We start from the raw sequence: 18,638 nt of genomic DNA on the forward strand, positions 1-18,638 counted from the left end.
CAGTCTGTTGTTCAGATGAACACCAAGGTACCTGTAGCTGTCCACAGCCTCAATGTCCATACCTTGGATGTTCAGTGGTTGCAGTGGAGAATGCTTGTGCCTGCGGAAGTCTACCACCAGTTCCTTGGTTTTACTGGCGTTGATCTGGAGGTAGTTCAGCTGGCACCAGTCCACAAAGTCTTGGGTCAGACCTCTGTACTCCTTGTCGTCCCCATCAGTGATGAGGCCGACTATTGCAGAGTCATCAGAGAACTTCTGCAGGAAGCACTGGGTGGAATTGTGGGAGAAGTCTGCAGTGTAGATGGTGATGAGGAACGGAGCCAGAACCGTTCCCTGTGGGGCCCCCGTACTGCAGACGACCCTGTCCGACACACAGCCCTGAGTCCTCACATACTGTGGTCGGTTGGTGAGGTAGTCCAGGATCCAGGTAGTGAGGTGATGGTCCACTCCAGAGTTCACCAGCTTGTCCTTTAGAACCGAGGGAAGAATAGTGTTGAAGGCACTGGAGAAATCAAAGAACATGATTCTCACAGTGCTTCCAGCGGTCTCCAGGTGAGCGAGGGAACGATGTAGGAGGTGAATGACGGCATCATCCGCTCCAATGCCAGGCTGGTAGGCAAACTGAAGTGGGTCCAGTGATGAGCTTATTAGGCGCCGAAGCTGAGCCAGGACCAACCGCTCCAGGGTCTTCATCAGGTGGGATGTCAGAGCCACCGGCCTGTAGCTGTTGAGGTCCTTGGGGCGTGAAGTCTTTGGCACTGGTACAACACAGGAGGTTTTCCAGAGCTGTGGGACTCTTCCCAACCTCAGGCTCAGGTTGAAGAGGTGCTCCATCACCCCACACAGTTGGTCCGCGCAGGACCTGACGACCCTCGAGCTGATGCCATCTGGACCCGCTGCCTTCTTGCCATTAATCCTCCTCAGTCATGCAGTCATGTCTTACTAAGGTTTGAAGCATGCAGTTTACTGCAAATTTCTTCTGAATTTAACACTGACGGTATCACAGACAGATGTGGCTGTGATACTTGCTGTTAGGAGTATTCATTTATTTGAGATTAGAGGGTAGGATGTTATCAGAGTGTACTTGGCATGGCTGGATGGCTCAAAGCTGTGAGCAGGGTACCAAAGCTTCAGCTCTGACCTCTGACTCTTTGCCGAGTCTCTGTTTTAGAGCAGAGACCCACAAATCCTGGGTTCTAAGTAATGCTGGTATTTTAATGAAGCAGAGCTGGGTGTGGGGTGCTGGAGGGAGGAGGAGAATCGCAAGGATAAGATAAGGAGCAAAGTCATTTTTACAGTGAGCTCTGGTGCGTTTGCAGTGTTTCAGGGTTTGAGTCACACTTCCAGTCAGAGATCCTGAGTCTACAGTAGATCCAGAGTCGACCATGTAGCAGGAGTGCACCTCTGTACGTTAACAAATTCTGCAAGATCACATTGGCATGCAGAGACAATAGAAATGTGCATATTTATGCTCGTAATTGTGCATAGATCAGCGGTCCCCAATCCCCGGGCCTCGGACCGGTACCGGTCCGTGAGTCGTTTGGTACCGGGCCACGAGAGTTGAGGCTCAGGTGTGAAATGTATAGTTTTCAGGGTTTTTATCGGTTTTCAGCATTATTTTGTTATCGTTTTTATCGTTTACTCTGTTTTCCTGGGTCTTTTCACGTGTGTTATGAATAAATTTTCTTTTTTACGGTACCGGTACTAGTTTTATTTTGTTGTATTTATCCGCGACACCTTAAAGTCCGGTCCATGAAAATATTGTCGGGCATAAACCGGTCCGTGGCGCAAAAAAGGTTGGGGACCGCTGGCATAGATGTTTTGTGTTCTCCTGTATCCAAGTGTTCAGAAATCCAAATTTTCCAGATTTCAGTATTCAAATCTCAGGTTTATACAGCAAACGTCTTTCTAATAAAGCAGCCTTTCCCCTGATAAATCCTGCACTTCAACTATCTCTCATGAACAGCTGTCTCAACAAGACTAAACGGCCCCCATCAATTTTCAACAGATGAGTTCACCCTTATATCAAAACACATCAGTTCTCCTTCAGCTGCCTCTCGAACACCCGTAAAACCTGCGCTTAGGCTTTAATATTTGGTGGATTACTCGACTCTTCAAAAAGGCTGCTCGTTGTTGACCTGCTATTATTTGTGCTGTTGTCGGTAGAATGAAGTAAACCGCCATCTTTGTGCTTATAAATTAGTGCTTTGGTATTATTAGGTCACCTGCAGAACTTTCTACTTACTTCTGTGGATTTATGTGACTCCACATTCCACTTTAAAAGCTGCTGGTAGCAGCGCGTTTATGCATTAATGAGTAAAAATAAAAGACATGTTGTAGCAGCTCAAACTGTAAAAGTTAACAGAACAGAATGTATTTTTCTTAAAGTCACTGGACTTTATTCACTGCTGAAGATGGCTGACCTTTTTCTTATTAATCTTTAAATGACATATATTTTTTAATAATTTGTTACATGCACATCACTTATTATTATGGACCTGACTTTAAACCATTTTTAAAATGTTATTTCTTCTCACCAGCACAATTGATTTGAAATGAGACTGTAATCAAAGGATATACTTTTGGCTTAAATTTAAGATGCGCGAAAAACTATTGCATTGCCAGTTTAAGAATCACAATTGTTGTTGATCTTTTTCCGCTTTTTTTTTTTTTTTTTTTTTTTTTTTTTAAACCATATGTCCATTTTTTTTTTACAGGCTAAAAAAAAAAAAATCAGCTAGTTGTTTGATAAGCCTTTTTATAGCCACTTGTCTTTTGTTTCCTCATTATTCAGCACGATCAAAGTGTTTAATTTGTATTTGATAACTCTTAATGAGAACTGTCAAAGAGGTGTTGATGCAAGCGATGGAGGGCTTCATTAGACTTGAAACAAAACAGTCCTATCAGAGAGATAGCAGAAACTTAATTGTTGATTTAACCACCACTCTTGGAGCATTCTCAAAAAGAAGGAATGCACTGGCCAGCTCAGCAACAGCAAAAGGCCTCAAAGACGACAGAAGATAATTAAAGTGGAGTAAACAAAATCCCTTTGCACCATTTGGCCAAGCCAAGAGCATTCTTGTAGGCGATAAGGTGTCATAGTCCAAAGTCTGCAATCAACAGTCGTCTTCATGAATGTAAATACGGAGAGTTTACCTCAAGATGCAAACCACTGACGCTTAAATAGAAACATGAGATCAGAGTTTAGATCAGAGAAAAGATCAAAATACTGTTTGAAAGGATTAAATCAACTGGAATGTGTATGAAAACGGTGGCAACAGAACAGTATTTAGAAGACTGGAGGCGTACCACATCTGTCCATCGTGGTAAGGTGGTGTTATGGCGCGGGCATGTTATGCATCTGAGTCTATCGTGATATGACTGCTGCTTGAAGTATCTGCCCAGATCCCACAAAAGCTATGGTTATCTATATTACAGATCAATAATAACTCAAAACGCACTACAAAAGCAACCCATGGGTCCGACCTTAGCTCAACTAAGCGTGCCTGTTTAAAAAGCTTGAATTTCAGCTGAAAGTCCACCTGCTCATTCACGTCTTGATTTTTTCCATTTCAAATCCATTGTGTGGATGTACAGCAGCAATGTTCCTGGTTTTGCTAGTTTCTGGGATAAAAACAAGTAAAAATATTGGCAAAATTAAGTCCACGCTAATGGATGAGGTTGAAGACACACATGCAGTGCCACACGCAGCGAATGCAAATGGAGAACCTAACAGTCGATATTGGCAGCAGCATGAATAAATTAACATAATATGTAAGAAAATGAAATAGTAATTTTTTTTTTTTTAACAAACATATAGATGTTATTGACAGTGATGTCTCACCTGTGTGTTGTCTGTGTATTAACACGTGGATATTTAGGTTTTTAAATTCACTATTTATTTTTTTCTGCTTCAGGTGATCTGTCTGGTGCAACGATGATGTCAGTAGACGTGACCAATCGTAACGGCCCTGCCGCCACGCCCCCCACCTCACTCAGCCTTCGCTCTTCACACAACCAGCTCCTCACCAGCGATGTCATCAAACAAGGCTCCGCCACTCCTCCCAAATGTCGGAAGAAGTATGCGCTTACCAGCATCCAGGCCGCCATGGGCCTCGGTGAAGTGGTGCCGCCCTCATCGGCATCATCATCTCCATCGTCATCCCCGTCACAGTCCTCCACTCCCAACAATCCCAAACTAGCAAAGAATGGGGTGAACCAGCTTCGTAAAGCTGGCCAGGACCACAACAAAAACACAACTGACCCTGATTTGATGGATTCAGAAATAATAGCAGATGACCTTAATGTCAACGTGGCAGAGGAACAAGACAGTCGCACTCTTACTAATAATGATCGAGAGGAAGATGCCAACCTTCACCCAGATACTCACAGTGATGTAGAGGCTGAGCAGACGACAGAGCCTGACTTGGACTGTAACATAAACACTACTGTGGAGCTCAAACTGAGCAGCAGCACGGCTGATTTGGACTTTGACTCAGAGGACACCAATGACATCAGCATCTTGTCTGAGAAGGAAATTATGTTAAAGATGAAGATCGAGGAAGATGAGATGGTGGGGGGAGAGGAAGATGAGGAGACGAAGCCTTTACTGACAGTAGACAGTGAACCCCCTGTGAAGAACCACAAAGTTTCTCCAGGCCTGGAGCTCATCTCTGACCTCCACTCCAACCTCAAGCTCCTCAAATCTGGCAAGAACTCTCCAGTACCCCCTCCTCCTTCCCCACCCAAGCAAGCCAGTCCAGAAGACACTCCCCTGCTCTCCATGGTCTCCTGCCCCTCCTCTTCCTCCTCATCCTCCTCTCCAGAGACGAAGAAGGACAGAAGAACTGGCGCAAAGACAGACTGTGCTTTGAACCGCATCCAGAATCTGAACCCCAGTGACGAAGAGTTGAGCTGGACTACCTTGTCCCAGGAGAGCAACTCGCCAGAGGAGACAGGTACGCACACGGACAGACACACACAGAGCCCATGAAGCCTTAATGCAGCAAACGTTACTGATATTTACAAATATTCAGTGTAGTTTTTATGTGAGTCTTATGTCAGCTACTGTGGTATGTTTTGTTTTGGAGGGTTTTCCCCCTCCTGCTGTTTAGCGGTTTCACCGTCCTCTCTACTGATGACATTTTTCCATTTACCCAGAGTGTGTGTGCGTGCACATCTGAGAGTGTGTGTGTCCATTCATGGATATGCAGAGCTCAAGCATTGCTTAAAAAGAATAACAAAAACTCCAGCCTCCAGTAAATCTCCCAGAATCCCTCAGGCACAGGAAGTGCCCTTGTAACCTCATGGGGGTTGGTGTGCCAGATCAGCTGTGTCCTGTTTCCAGCTTCATCCTGATCATATGTGTGTGAACCAGGCTTAACTTAATGCATAAACTAGCTGCCAATATCTTGGTGTGTTAGATGTTTTTTTTCCCCCCTCATCTTAAAGCTCCACAGAATGGAGCTGCTTTCCTCTCCCCTGTTGCACTTGTATTCGTCTGTATTGATCAGCTACCTTGAGCTTCATCTCTATTATATATCTGTGAATACGAGCATCTGGTCTCTGCAAATATTAGATAATGGATAACCTTTCCATAAGAACCTGTAAGCTGGGTCAAGAGAAAAGCTGTAGTCTGCTGTTAGTCTAACATAGTTTTAGTTTTAACAACTACAATAATTACCTTCCCTATGTGTGCAAATCCTGAACTTTAAAAATGAAAACTAATTAAGACTTATACTGAACAATTTTAAATAAAAATGTAACTGAAAGAAGCGCAACTCTAGAAGTTGACTTAAAAACTAATTAAAATACAGAAAAAGTAATATCCCTGAGACACAGAGTGACTGAGATATTCTTAGTTGTTCAATTTCTGTTCCTCTCATCCTGTAATGATGGGCATAATGATGACGCTGACTAATATTTAATATATAGACATAGAAAAGAAATCAGATGTAGCCCTACTTTACATCTGTATGTTTCTTCTCTGTCTTTGGTTACTTTGTAGATAATTTCTCTGTTTAAACCTTTAGATATAAAATATCTGGGAAAAATGGTATTGTTTAGATTGCAAACAGCTACTCAGTTTTGCCATCTAATGAACTATTATTAATATTGTTATTATTCATTGTTACAAAGCTGTGAGGATAAACTTTTGCGTGATATTTAGAGTTTGAGAGTCTCCATCTGTTGCGGGTCTCTTGCTTTCTTGTATTTGCATGTTGGCTACGTCTGCAGGTCTCTTCAGTTCACTGTTGTTCTTTGCCAGCGTTATGTTAAAATCTGGGTATGGAGTTTTTCTCTGGGCACTTAAAACTTGTGGTTTAGTGTAAGACGAGCAAAACACATCCGTGCTCCTGCAGAACAGCAGCCGGTCCTGCAACATAACCATATGGGCACTTTAGTGTTCCTCATAGCTTGTCATATAAACAAAGCCTCCAGATTAACAGAAAGAAGAGGCTGTGGTCTCGGCTGTAAACAGTGCCGTCTTTCTGAGTCTGTGAGTTGTACTGCTGCTTTTTTTTTTTTTTTTTTTTTTTTTTTTGGCTTTCTGATGACTCACAGTCTCAAGTTGAAAGCTCTGAGCATCTGTGTAACTCATTTCTCTACAAGTTGGAATACCAGCAGCTTGCATTTTTACAGTTTTACTGTCGTGTTGTCTGGATTTCAGGATTACATTTTCATGTGTTCATTTGTCCAGGATTTCATTGTGTATAAAAGCCCATCTAGGGATGTGCATCGCAAATTAGCTAAGGCTATAAATGCTGGCGTGTATGGCACTGTTCATATTACATACCTGTTTCTATACAGAAAATTAATAAACGAAAGTAACAGTCTTTCAGATCCATCTTTGCTTATTTGCAATGTCATTTAAAAAAGAGAACCAGGACCATGATGTGTGTAGTGAGGAGCTCAGTAAGGAAGCAAATGACTAGTTAAATTGTATATGTCACTTTCATCCCCGCAGGCCTATATAATCAAGCACCTTGGCAAGCAGACTGCTTATACAAACATTGTGAAAGAATGGGTCGGTCTCAGGCGCTACATGAATTCCAGGATGGTATCATGACAGGATGCCACCTGTGCAACAAGTCTGGTTGTGACATTTCCTTGCTACTAAATATTCCACTGTCAGCTGTTAGTGGTATTATAACAAAGTGAAAGCGATTAGGAACGACAGCAACTCGGCCACAAGGGGTAGGCCACGTAAAATCCCAGACTGGAGTCAGCGGATGCTGAAGCATATAGTGTGCAGAGGTCGCAGGACCACTAAACTTCATGTGGGCTTCAGCTTGGCTGAAATACAGTGACTAGACAGCTTCATTGAATGAGTTTCCATGAATGAGCAGCTGCATCCGAGCCTTACATCACCAAGCAGTGGTGTAAAGCATGCGACCACTGCATTGTAGAGCAGTGGAGACGTGTTTGCTAGACTGACGAATCATGCTTCTCTGTCTGACAATCTGACGCATGACTCTGGGTTTAGCTATTTCCAGGAAAACGGTACTTCCCTGACTGCATTAGGACAATTTCATGCTCCAAAATTTGTGGGAACAGTTTGATGATGATCCCTTCCTGTTCCAACATGACTGCACACCAGTGCACAAAGCAAGGTCCATAAATACATGGATGAGCGAGTCTGACTGCCCTGCAAAGAGACCTGACCTCAACCTGATAGAACACCTTTGGGATGAATTAGAATAGAGACTGCGAGCCAGGCCTTCTCAGTGTCACAAATGTGCTTCTGGAAGAATAGTGAAAAGATTCCCGGAAATACACTCCTAAACCTCCGGAAAGCCTTCCCAGAAGAGTTGAAGCTGTTATAGCTGCAAAGGGTGAGCTGACGTCATATTAAACCCTATGATTTAAGAATGGGATTTCACTCAAGTTCATGTGCGTGTGAAGGCAGATGAGAGAGTACTTTTGGCAGTATAGTGTATCTATCCAACTCCTAGTTGCCCATACTGTAGTGCCCCCTATCTGCTTTTGTCAAACTCACGTTGACAAATCTGTGTTGTTTTCCCAGCAGTGTGATAGATTCCTCTGTGGGGATTGTGGGCTAGAGGGTTGGTATGACCCTGTTTTCCCACAAAGGTGTCAAAACACACACACACTCTGCATACAGAGTCTAAGAGGGTCCTTCAAGCCCTATTTATAGAAGTCTAACATTATCACATAACATCCTGTGCTGTAAAACAGATTTCATGGTACAGCATTCATGATAGTTTGTGTAGGTAGTTGAAGTATTTTGGGACATGCAACTGTGTAGTCTGTCCAAAAACCTATGCTGATTAGAGCAGCAGTGGAGAACAGTGGAGTTCACCACAAAGAGCAAACAAAATTAAAGTTCCTGCTCTGTTCTGACTCAAGCTAGTAGCTAAGCTAAAGGACCAACAACCATTGCCCAACCATTGTAGGAAACAGTTACTGGCTGTGGTGACAGGGGACAACTACATGTCCACCAGTGTTCGGCCAGGTTGGTCCCTTAACTCAAGCACAGTATAACTGAATGGTGATTAGTGCCAAAAAGCAACGCGTGATGCTCAAAGTGTGTTTGAGACAGTTACATGTCTTTCTACCTCTCTGACCCACCTCGTCCTCGCACCTCCACTGGATGAGATGCTGAATAAAAGCCGATTTGGAGGTTGCCAGGACAACCAAGAGAGGCTGAAAAAGAGGGAGAAAATAATAAACCTAGAAATTCGATAAGGATGACTGTGCCACATTTTAGCCTCCTTCCATGTGCCCCGGCTGCATGTTTGGTTTTGAACAGGAAAGGGAGGGTAGAGCTTTTTTTTTTTCTTTTGTTTTGTTTTGTCTTCTTGTTGATGTGGCTGATGCTCTAGATAGAGAGGGGAGAGACAAGCAGCAAACACAGCTCGCCTGCAGGGGGAAACAGCCCCCCCCCCCGTATAAATGTTTGTCTTTCACTCCTGTTTTCCTCAGTCGCAGGCTCTCCATCCTTTTTTTTTTTTTTTTTGCTCCTCCTCTCATTCACTCTTTCTCCCCATTTTTTTTCCTACTGCCTCTCTCGTCACGTCATGTTTTCTCTACCTCTCTGCCTTGATTTGTCCCCCCTCCTCTCTCTCTCTTTCTCTCTCTTTCCCTTCCTCTCTCTCTCCCTCCCTTCTTGGTCTCCTCACCCCCTCTGCTGCGGTGTCCCCCTCACTCTGATCTCTGCTTCCTTCTCTCTCTTTCCATCTCTGTCTGGGCTTCTCTCTTTGGTTACAGCATTGGGTTTTGCTGTATGAGAGGCAGCTAGCTAACTATGATGCTGGGAAAAGACTACATGCTGGCCATTGTGATTGTCAATTACGAGGGTAGGTGCATTTTTACAGAGTTGGCCGGAAGCTGGACTGTTGTCTTTGAGTTTCAATGCTGTCTGAGCATGCATGTGTCTGTGTCTTCCTACATGGGGATGAAGTTTATTTCTGTAATGACATCATCTGCAGAAACAGTTTGGTTGGTTCATGCTGTGTTAATATGTCAATGCTGGTGTGCATGTGTGGTGTGGTGTCTGTATGTGTTTTGCTCCAGAAGCTTGCAGCTCTCCCCCTCCCCCTGCTCAACTGTACTCTGGCATGCAGCTGCATGCTAACCGAGGCTATCACAGGCTAACTGCTACGTAGGTCCCCATTTCCACCAGCTGCGTAGGTGCACTTTAACAGTATCTGTGCAAGCACACCAAGTCTCCTAATGCCGTTTCCTTACTTGCCACATCCGTTGCCGAGAGTGACACTGATAACTTTGAGTCATTGTGTAGCCCTCAGACCTTTCCAGCCAGAGATCTCCTCTCTTTTCTCTTTCAGTGTTTCTCTCTAATTTTGTTTATGCAGATGCATTAATCCACATCCAGTAGTCATCTCATGCTGGCACCCATTCTAAGTCACCATCTTTCCTCTCGCTCAAAGCAGATGGAGACGCTCAGATTCTCTCTCTTGTAGTTTTATTTGCTCTGACCTATTTTTCATTCTCAAGACTCCAACTCCCAGCAGTCAGTGCACCACCCTAAAGGATGTCCTTATCTCCCAGCGAGTGCGTTTTTCTATATTTTCTATGATTTATGCTCTTTGAGAGTCTTAATAACTTGTGTGTGCACGCATGTGTGTCTGAGTGCCATCACAGTCTGGCCCGACCCCGTTGTCACAATGACATATGGCCTGCTGTCGTGGCAACGGGCCCACTCGCTGCGTTTCATCAGCATGGTCAGCAGTTCAAGAACGCCTTGCAATCACACAAACGTACATAAATACATGCAGCACCAGCTGACCGGCCCCTTGGAGCTTATATCACTTTTATGAGTTGCTACACCCCCAACAGAGTTTGGGATCGTCTTTACTACGTCTGCCACGACATCATCTCCACACAGGAACACAAAGATCCCATCAATACTTCACTGTGTGTGTGTGTGTGTGTGTGCGTGCGTGCGTGCGTGTGCATGTGCATGCTGCCAGGAAACTGCAACCTTCACATGAGATGACTTTTAGTCCAAGAGTGAAGAAAAATTAATTTAAGTACTCCATCTCCACAGAGTGTGTGTTTGTGTGCGCACATGTGTTTTCAAGGTAACAGCTGTAGCTCCTCTAAATATATCACTGCCCAATAAATTATGCTAACAGACATCTGCTCTGTTTGCTGATGTTGTGTTCTGTTGGTGGAGGAAAGTTTAATTTTCACATAAATCTGCACATGCATACATTCTGAGAAGCAGACTAAAGCACAGATGAGACGTTTGCTGTAGTTGCATCTCAACTTTGGAACAGTCGCCTCTTCACCATTAGGACCTCACCAACACTTGACATGTTTAAAGCCCCCTGTAAAACACATCCTTTGAGCTTTTGACACTTTTTTTTACTTTTTTTTTTTTTCCTTGTCTTACTTTTTTCTGTATTTTCTTGCTCTGATTTATTCATTTTATTAGTACAGCACTTTATTTATAAGCTCATTTAAAAAACAAATTAACTTTACTAAGCCCGTACAGCACTCAGAAAAGTTTATTTCTGGTTGAAATTAGACAAAGAGACATTTGTGGTGATGGTGCACGCATAACCATGATCAGTCAATATGGAGTCTGTGTTATCTTATGTCTGGGACCTGGGATTTTGATGTTAAGGTTTTCTGTGTATTAGAGTTCTTTGTTCTGTATTGTTGATAATCTGGCTTTCTGGTATTTCTAAAGGTTTATGGTTCTTTTTTTTCCTTATTGCTGATACGAGTTCCCTTTCGTGTTACTTCTTTGTTCCAGTTCAAGTCCTTAAGCTCTGTAGCCGTCAAGCTCTGTAGCCTTCTGTTTATGATGGTAATTCTGCTTTTTTTAGGTTCTCATGAAATTCTTGTTATCTGTGTCTTTAGTTCCTTCACTAGTTTGTTAATCCCTGTTTCTGTTCTCATTCTGTTTCTTCAGTCTTCTGTCCATATTTCTGGTATTTCTATGTCATTTTCACATGTGTGAGTCTGCCATCTGTTAGTCCTTGTCTTACTTTGGTAGTCTTTTGTCTCTTGTCTCTAGTTTTACTTCCCCTGTCTCGTTATTCTTGATTTGTTGCTGCTGTATTTCCCACCTGTTTCCTTTTCTCTCATTACCATGTGTGTATTTATTGTCGTCCCCTATACTGTGTGCTCTCTCTTTTTTTTTGTGTGTGCTTCCTTATAGTCCTGGATTTGTATTCTTGGCTCCTGTTTAGGGGTTTTGGTTTTTTTTTGGGTATTTAAGGAAGACTCAACCATTAAAGCTGTTTTGAGGTCATTTCTTGTCTCATGAGTCCTGCGTCTGGGTCCTAATCCTGCCTTCTCCACAGGGTTTCATGAGTATTTAATTCTATGCACTTTACTGTTACTGAGTATTGCCCCTCTTCTTTCCACTTCATTAGGCTGTATATCGAACAATGAACAGCTTTGTGTATGAAGTTTAACTACTATGTTGCTTTGATCATATTTAACCTATAGCTTTCCAATGTATAAAAATGTGAAGGGGAAAACGTCACCACTATGGGAGAGATGAGACACAATTTAATGGTGGGTGGAGAGGAAATGCTCGCAGGAAGTCCTATTGCTTTGGGAGCCTATAACAGCATAACTGAGAGATCGGGGTCACCTGAAAGTTTTGAGTTGAAAAGAGGATGTCTCTGAATTTAGACTGGTAGATGGTCCACAAGCCTGATAACGGAAGGCTCTGCCTCCCATTCTACTGTTAGAAGCTCCAAGATACCATAGGTAGGATAATTTGGTACTACAAGGAGTTTAAGGTTAAATTGAAGAACAACGGATCACACACCCATGGAAATCAAGCGGCACATTTCTCTAAAACAGGGTTCAGTGAAGAAGCTAACACAATTACCAGGGCCAGTGAAGAACAATTCCTCATTTGTGTCACGCTGAATAAACTGTAATATGTTTTAAGTACTGAGTGGGTCGCTCATTGAGAAAGTGTCTCAGCTGCTTTAGATGTAAGAGAAATCCTGATATCTGTGTTTGATATTTTTTTCTTTTTTTTTTTTTTTTTGCCCGTGTGATATCTTTCATTTAAAAAGTGTGTAGGGCTTTGTTTAACAAATGCTACAGAAGTGCTTTACAGGCGTTCTTGTGCACATGGAGATATGGTTGGTTAAAAGGGACAGGTGCAGCAGATGCCGGTAATCCAGCTCAGCTGTTGACGTAGCTCAATGTGGGTTCACTTTGAATTAACTGTATGGTGCAAAAACAGCCACAGAGACGGGAAGTTTTGGGGGAAACGGAGCAGGAGAATGATGGCCCTACACCCTCCATCCATCCATTCACAATTTTCTTCCACCAGATATTTGGAGCGAGCAGTCATTCCAGACAGACCCCGACCTGCCTCCAGGATGGAAAAAGATTACAGACATGGCTGGTATCTACTACTGGCACATTCCTACAGGCACCACTCAGTGGGAACGGCCCGCCACTCATCCACAACCCCCTGGACAGATGGAGTCCACGGCCCTGGGTGATCACTCAGCCTCAACACCACGTAAACCTTCCCTGGGCTCACTCAGCCCCTCACCCACTCCAGACCACGAGGTGAGGGACATGCATCAGACTTCACATTATGACCACTGTGGATGTTAATTTGACACGTACCACCTACCTAATCGTTACTGCAGACCATGTGCACACTCTCATGGAAACGGTCTTTCCTGATGGCTATGGCCTCTTTCAGCAAAAATGATTCAGGAATGGTTTGAGAAGCACAACAACGAGTCTAAAGTGTTGACCCCGCCTTCAAATTCCCCAGATTTCAATCTAATTTAGCATCTGTAGGATTTGCTTGAGAAATGAGTCCGATCCACAGATGCCCCACCTCACACAACTTACAGGACTTAAAGGATGTGTTGCTAACATCTTGGTGCCAGATACCACAGCACACCTTTCTTTTTGTAGTTGAGAATAGATTCTGACGAAGGCAATCAGCTCACAGCATACATGAAGAGATGAAGGGAAAGTAATGCAGTCAAACAATTTGATTTAAAAACAAAGTAATAAAGTCAAACTTTAATGCAGTGAAGGTAGTGTATCTATTACTGGCTACAATGCAATTTAGTTGATAATGAAACTCCTCAACTCTTAATAACAGCTAAGCATTAATAAAACTGGAAATGTCACAGCGGTTAAAATGAAAATGTTTATTTTGAGCTTTGGATTAGCATAAATCAACAAAAGCGCACACAGCACAGAATAATTATGAGGAAAACTGTAATAACACCTGTGTTGGAAGTGAATTAAGCACTCTGTGCTGCTGTTCTCAGAATAATATGTACATGACTTGTACTTAATGCTGCTGTGAGTTTTCATGAACAGGTATTTTTACAATTTGTATTTATGCAACTGACATGAGGACCAGTCGGTGCTGCCGACAGTAATTCTGTCAAGTGCAAATGACGAGCATTTCCCTAAACAAGATGGGAAAAAATGGATTTCTTGAATCCATTAATCATTGTTGACTCCAATAAATATGGATTAAACAGTGTGTCTTTATTTTTTTAATACCTCTGTGTTTCCATGCGCTTACAGTCATGCCAGGCCGAGATCTTCTTCAGGGGGTCGACTCGCTCGGGCAGCACCACCTCTGACAGCTCAGTGGAGCCTCTGTCCACTCACGAGCCCACACTCCCCACATGTGGATTTGTGAACAGCTGTTACTTTGTAAGCCACCGTCGTTTTTGTGTTACATTGTACTTCACAGGAGTCTGTGATGTTCATCGCGGTTTGCAAGAGTTATTTTCACGCTTCCATGTGCCAGTTTTAAACGGCGCAGTGCATTTGTCTGGGTTTCAATATAGTTTTATTTAAATGTAGGCAGCTGGGCAAAGGGAGTGAGAGGGAGAGCACTGTTAACACTCCAGTCTGGTAGCAGAATACAAGAACACTGAGCCGATCAATCAGTCAATCATGTAGAATGATAGGTGGAAATGTAGAGAGGAAAGGAGATGGATAGAGAGCGGCCCCATGTAGATAAAATATTGATCCAGTGAGAATGGACTGATGTTGACAGATGGATGTGCCTCAATCTGATTCTGGCACATCCATCTGATGCGATCGACCTCCAGACTGCTCGAGTATCACCCAGCTGCACAAAAGCTAAAATGGCAGACGGACCAACATGGTGCAGCAGGATGTCACTAAACAGAGTCTCATCATTTCTCTCTCTGATGTCTCTTTAGCCGCGCTCCACGTCTCTGCAGGGTGTGGATCAAGAGTGTCGCTCTCAGCGTCACGAAGATGAGGAAAAGGTAGGAGTCCCAATCTGCCCTCAGACTTGTAGCATCTTTTTTCACTTTTTTCTTAGTTCTGTAAATAATTCCTCTGCACCCGTACGTGTATATTACTGTATTTGACTCCTTGTATCATATATAGAGCAGTCAATAAGTGTTTGGACTCTGACACTGATTTAACCTTGTACTTCAGCATGCTTTCCCCCATAAAGACAACATTTGACAACCAGAGACTCACCCCTCAGTTCAGAAGAGAGCTCCTAGTAAGCTTTCAAGGGGCAAAGACTGGGAACAAGTGTAATGGTCATTGGACATCAGCTGCAGTCACTATAACATCTAGTATTATAGCTTTTAGTAGTGTGACTTTTATAATGATTTTCTAGTTATATTGATGTCTTTTTCTACTTTTTGTCATCTCTTTGCACACTTTCAGTGTAATTACTGTATCTTTGTGCTGTAGTAAAGCTTGAAAACAACAGAAATGGTGTCACGGTCTAAACACTTGCTGATGGGTCCTGTATGTTTGTGTCGCTTACATTCTACTAATCAAGAATCGACAGATTCTCAGTAGCGAGGTGAATGTTCAATGGGAGCAAAACAAATCGGGGAAAACCCGGAAAGTCCCGTTGGACTCTTCTTGGCCCTTTTACTTTTATTTAGGAAACGTTTTGCTGCTTTGCTCGTTATTGCAACACCGTCTGAGTGTAGAGTAAGCTGGTTAGCTAACAACATTGTTCTGTCTTTATCCCCTTGCCCCCCTCTCCACCCAACCTTTGACTCTCAATCCTTGACCCGCCACTGTGTGTGTGTGTGTGTGTGTTTGTGTCTTAACGCCAAATATAGAAACAGGTGTGGAGTGAATTTGGCGGAAAAATTGATAGTGAAATGTGGAAGGCAAGTATAATGCACTCGGTGTCAGTGAGTCTTGTTCTTGGTCTAACCTCACCAGCTATTTGAGTGTGTGCATTTATACATCCTGTGCTAAAGTTCACTGCCTGGGCAAAAAGCATGCGTGGCTGATGCTTTAACATAAAAATATCTGCACAAACCGCAGCCTCTGATCATGCCTGATGTGTAAGAACATGTCTGTTTACTCCACTCCAGCGACACATTAGGTTGTTTCTTTCTTTACATACGCCAGTAATATATTTTCATCTTTCTGTTCTGGTGGCACAGATCTGACTGCGTAGTCACACACACCAGTGTGTGTACATACCACATAAACCTTTTTCTTTCTGAATGCAGCATGCCCCATTACACATAACACACCAATGCCATTTATCCATCCGGCAGCAGCATTCGCTCCACACTTGGATGCATGCTGGCATTCACGCTGAAGGGTCAGAATTTACATCTATTTCGTGTCTTGTAGCGCCTCTACCACAGGAGCTTGTGCCCCATGAATTTTATGACGGGTACACATAGGTGTTTCAGTTTATAGCGGTAATATTTTTGGACATTGCCACATATCTCGCTGGAGCAAAATGACCAGCAAGCCTGTGAAAATGATCTTTTTTTTTTTTAGGAGGACTGAGGAAGAAATACAACCACACGAGAAGATAGAGTAATTTTTTTTTATTTTTATTTTTTAAAAAACAGTAGGAATCCATAAGGAACATCCATATTAACATTAAAAGGATAATGCCAGCTCATCTTCTTGTTGTTAAATCTGGATGTCTTCATCAGGATCTTATCTGGCTGCACTTACTCCTGTTGGATCATTCAGTTTTGTTTTGTTTTTTTAATTCAGGAGAGTGTTTCAGTGACAGAAGACACAATCGGTTTATATTCTCATACAGTATTCCAGGTTGCATGTGTAAAAGATGCTCTAGGGTGGAACCCCTGCTGGATACAGAGGCTTATTTTGCTATGATTTTCACATATGTGCATCAGGACCTGCAGGCAGCCACAGTGAACCCGGACCCCAGTCTGAAAGAGTTTGAGGGTGCTACGCTTCGCTACGCGTCACTCAAGCTAAGGTAAAATACAGAAGACACACAAATCCATCCAGCTTCTGTGCATGAATCTCTGAAAGCCTCCAGAGCTGCAGTTATTAAACAGATTGTCCTGTATTTTAATCTCTTCTTTGTTTCTTGGAGATTGTATTTAATTAAAGTGTAACAGGTTCAGTCAAAGCAGCCAGTTAGATCCTCTCTTCAGGAAAAGGGTCCATGTTCTGCTAATGTATCGCCTGCTTGTAGCTTCTGTAAATTCACACATCAGACAGAAACCTTGCTAACAAAGCAGCTAATAGTTCTCTTATGTTTAAACTATTTTCAGGAGCCGTCCAGCAGCAGAAGAAGAAGAATCCAGCAGTATTAACAGTGACCCCGAGGCAAAGGTAAAACCCTTTTTCTAAACTTTATATACATGAAGGTCAGCATTACGCACTGGCCTTCGAATGTCTTTATAATGTGTGGTCTTAGACACAGGACAGGCTGAATCAGGTGAGGTTGTTATGTAGCTGTTGCCTCTATATTTAAAAAAAAAAAAAAAAAAAAATGGTATGAAGTAGGTTAAAAGATCATTTTAGAATTTAAGTGCCAAACACGCTACTTTTTTATAAAAGTACTTCAATTTTTTCAGTGTCTAAAGTTCCTTTAAATGGTTAAAGTTACACTCGGCTTTCCAGCACTCATGATCTGCTGCTGTTGTTGAAAGAAGAGAAAGCTTGCCCCCCAGTGGTGGAAGAGGAAAATACAAGTGTGCAGTGGTGGACCCTCTTTAAGCATCCAAACCAGAAATTCAAATGAGACATTTAAGCCTTTAAGGAGTCTCAGGCTCAGTAAAACTTACTACTGTGGAGGGTGGCATTCATTTGCAAAAGGTCACCTTGGGCTAGAGCTGGGCGATATATCGAGTTTTTAAAACATATCGATATATTTTTATACGAGATATAAGATGTGACAATATCCTTTATATCGATATAGTCTATGTTACGTTATAATTATAGTTGTGGAGCCGCAAGTTTGCCTCTCTTTCGTCCACTTTTGTCTCTACGCAACGTTACTCCGCCTCGCCTTCACTGAAGACAACTCCCCCTTCTCCCCCATCGCTTCACGTGCAGGGAGCGACAAGATGGACACGGCAAATCTCCGTTAACGAGTTACTGCGCATCGCCCCATGCGTGGGGCTGGACAGCGTCAACGTGTTAACGAGCTAACCGCGCTAACGAGCTAACCGCGCTAACCCTAAAATCCTTTCATTCTCTCAAAAGTTGACAGCGCGCCTTATGTATGAATTCTGGTTGTGCTTGATGGCCGCGAACCGATTTTATGTGGTACACGGCGCTCAGCAATCTGTCAAAAATGTTTGAGTACGACTTTGGTCAGCTACGGAGCTGCACCGCTTGATAGATTGTCGGCGCATTACGGCTACCGAGGAGCTTCGCGGAGTGATACGTACTGTGCTTCAACGTAATATTAGCGTATTGTGTGTGTATAAGGACCATAAATAGCACCTGTAAGAGACGTACGTGGTTATGAAGCGGATTTCAAACTCCAGGCTGTCAGTCACACAGTAAAACTTGGAAATAGAGCTGCTGTGAAATCTGTCTGTCTTTGTTATTACGCTCAGCGTCTTTTAGTTTACATTTTGACCGCACAATTGTGAGCTCTTTGTTTAGCACAAAAACAACCTTGTTTTCTTTTATTTATGGAGCATTATTATTTAATGAATGCTCATAATTTAATTTTGAGTAATTTTTCATGTACATCTGTGCTGTATGTTAATAAAAGTGCCTGTGTGACATCTGGGACACAGCTTTGACTAAGAACTCTCTTTTTGTTCTTACTTTATGGCTTAAAAAAATATCGAGATATATATCTTATATCGCCATCCAGCTAAAAAATATCGAGATATGAATTTTGGGTCATATCGCCCAGCCCTACCTTGGGCCATAAGTTAAAT

General features: G+C 42.8%; 1 protein-coding gene across 5 annotated transcripts in view; it reads left to right on the top strand.

The window, feature by feature from the left end:
• Window positions 1-18,638, top strand: part of apbb2b (amyloid beta (A4) precursor protein-binding, family B, member 2b) — a 58,892-nt gene that overhangs the window by 21,910 nt on the left and 18,344 nt on the right. For all 5 annotated transcript variants that reach the window (XM_080881330.1, XM_080881326.1, XM_080881328.1 and 2 more), the window contains exons 4-10: window positions 3,918-4,958; window positions 12,794-13,038; window positions 14,029-14,160; window positions 14,679-14,747; window positions 15,573-15,623; window positions 16,623-16,708; window positions 17,010-17,070. In XM_080881330.1, the coding sequence (XP_080737456.1) occupies window positions 3,918-4,958; window positions 12,794-13,038; window positions 14,029-14,160; window positions 14,679-14,747; window positions 15,573-15,623; window positions 16,623-16,708; window positions 17,010-17,070 (1,685 nt within the window). The remainder of the gene's footprint in view (window positions 1-3,917; window positions 4,959-12,793; window positions 13,039-14,028; window positions 14,161-14,678; window positions 14,748-15,572; window positions 15,624-16,622; window positions 16,709-17,009; window positions 17,071-18,638) is intronic.

This window comes from Rhamphochromis sp. 'chilingali', assembly GCF_963969265.1.
Source record: "Rhamphochromis sp. 'chilingali' genome assembly, chromosome: 4".
Taxonomy (NCBI): domain Eukaryota; kingdom Metazoa; phylum Chordata; class Actinopteri; order Cichliformes; family Cichlidae; genus Rhamphochromis; species Rhamphochromis sp. 'chilingali'.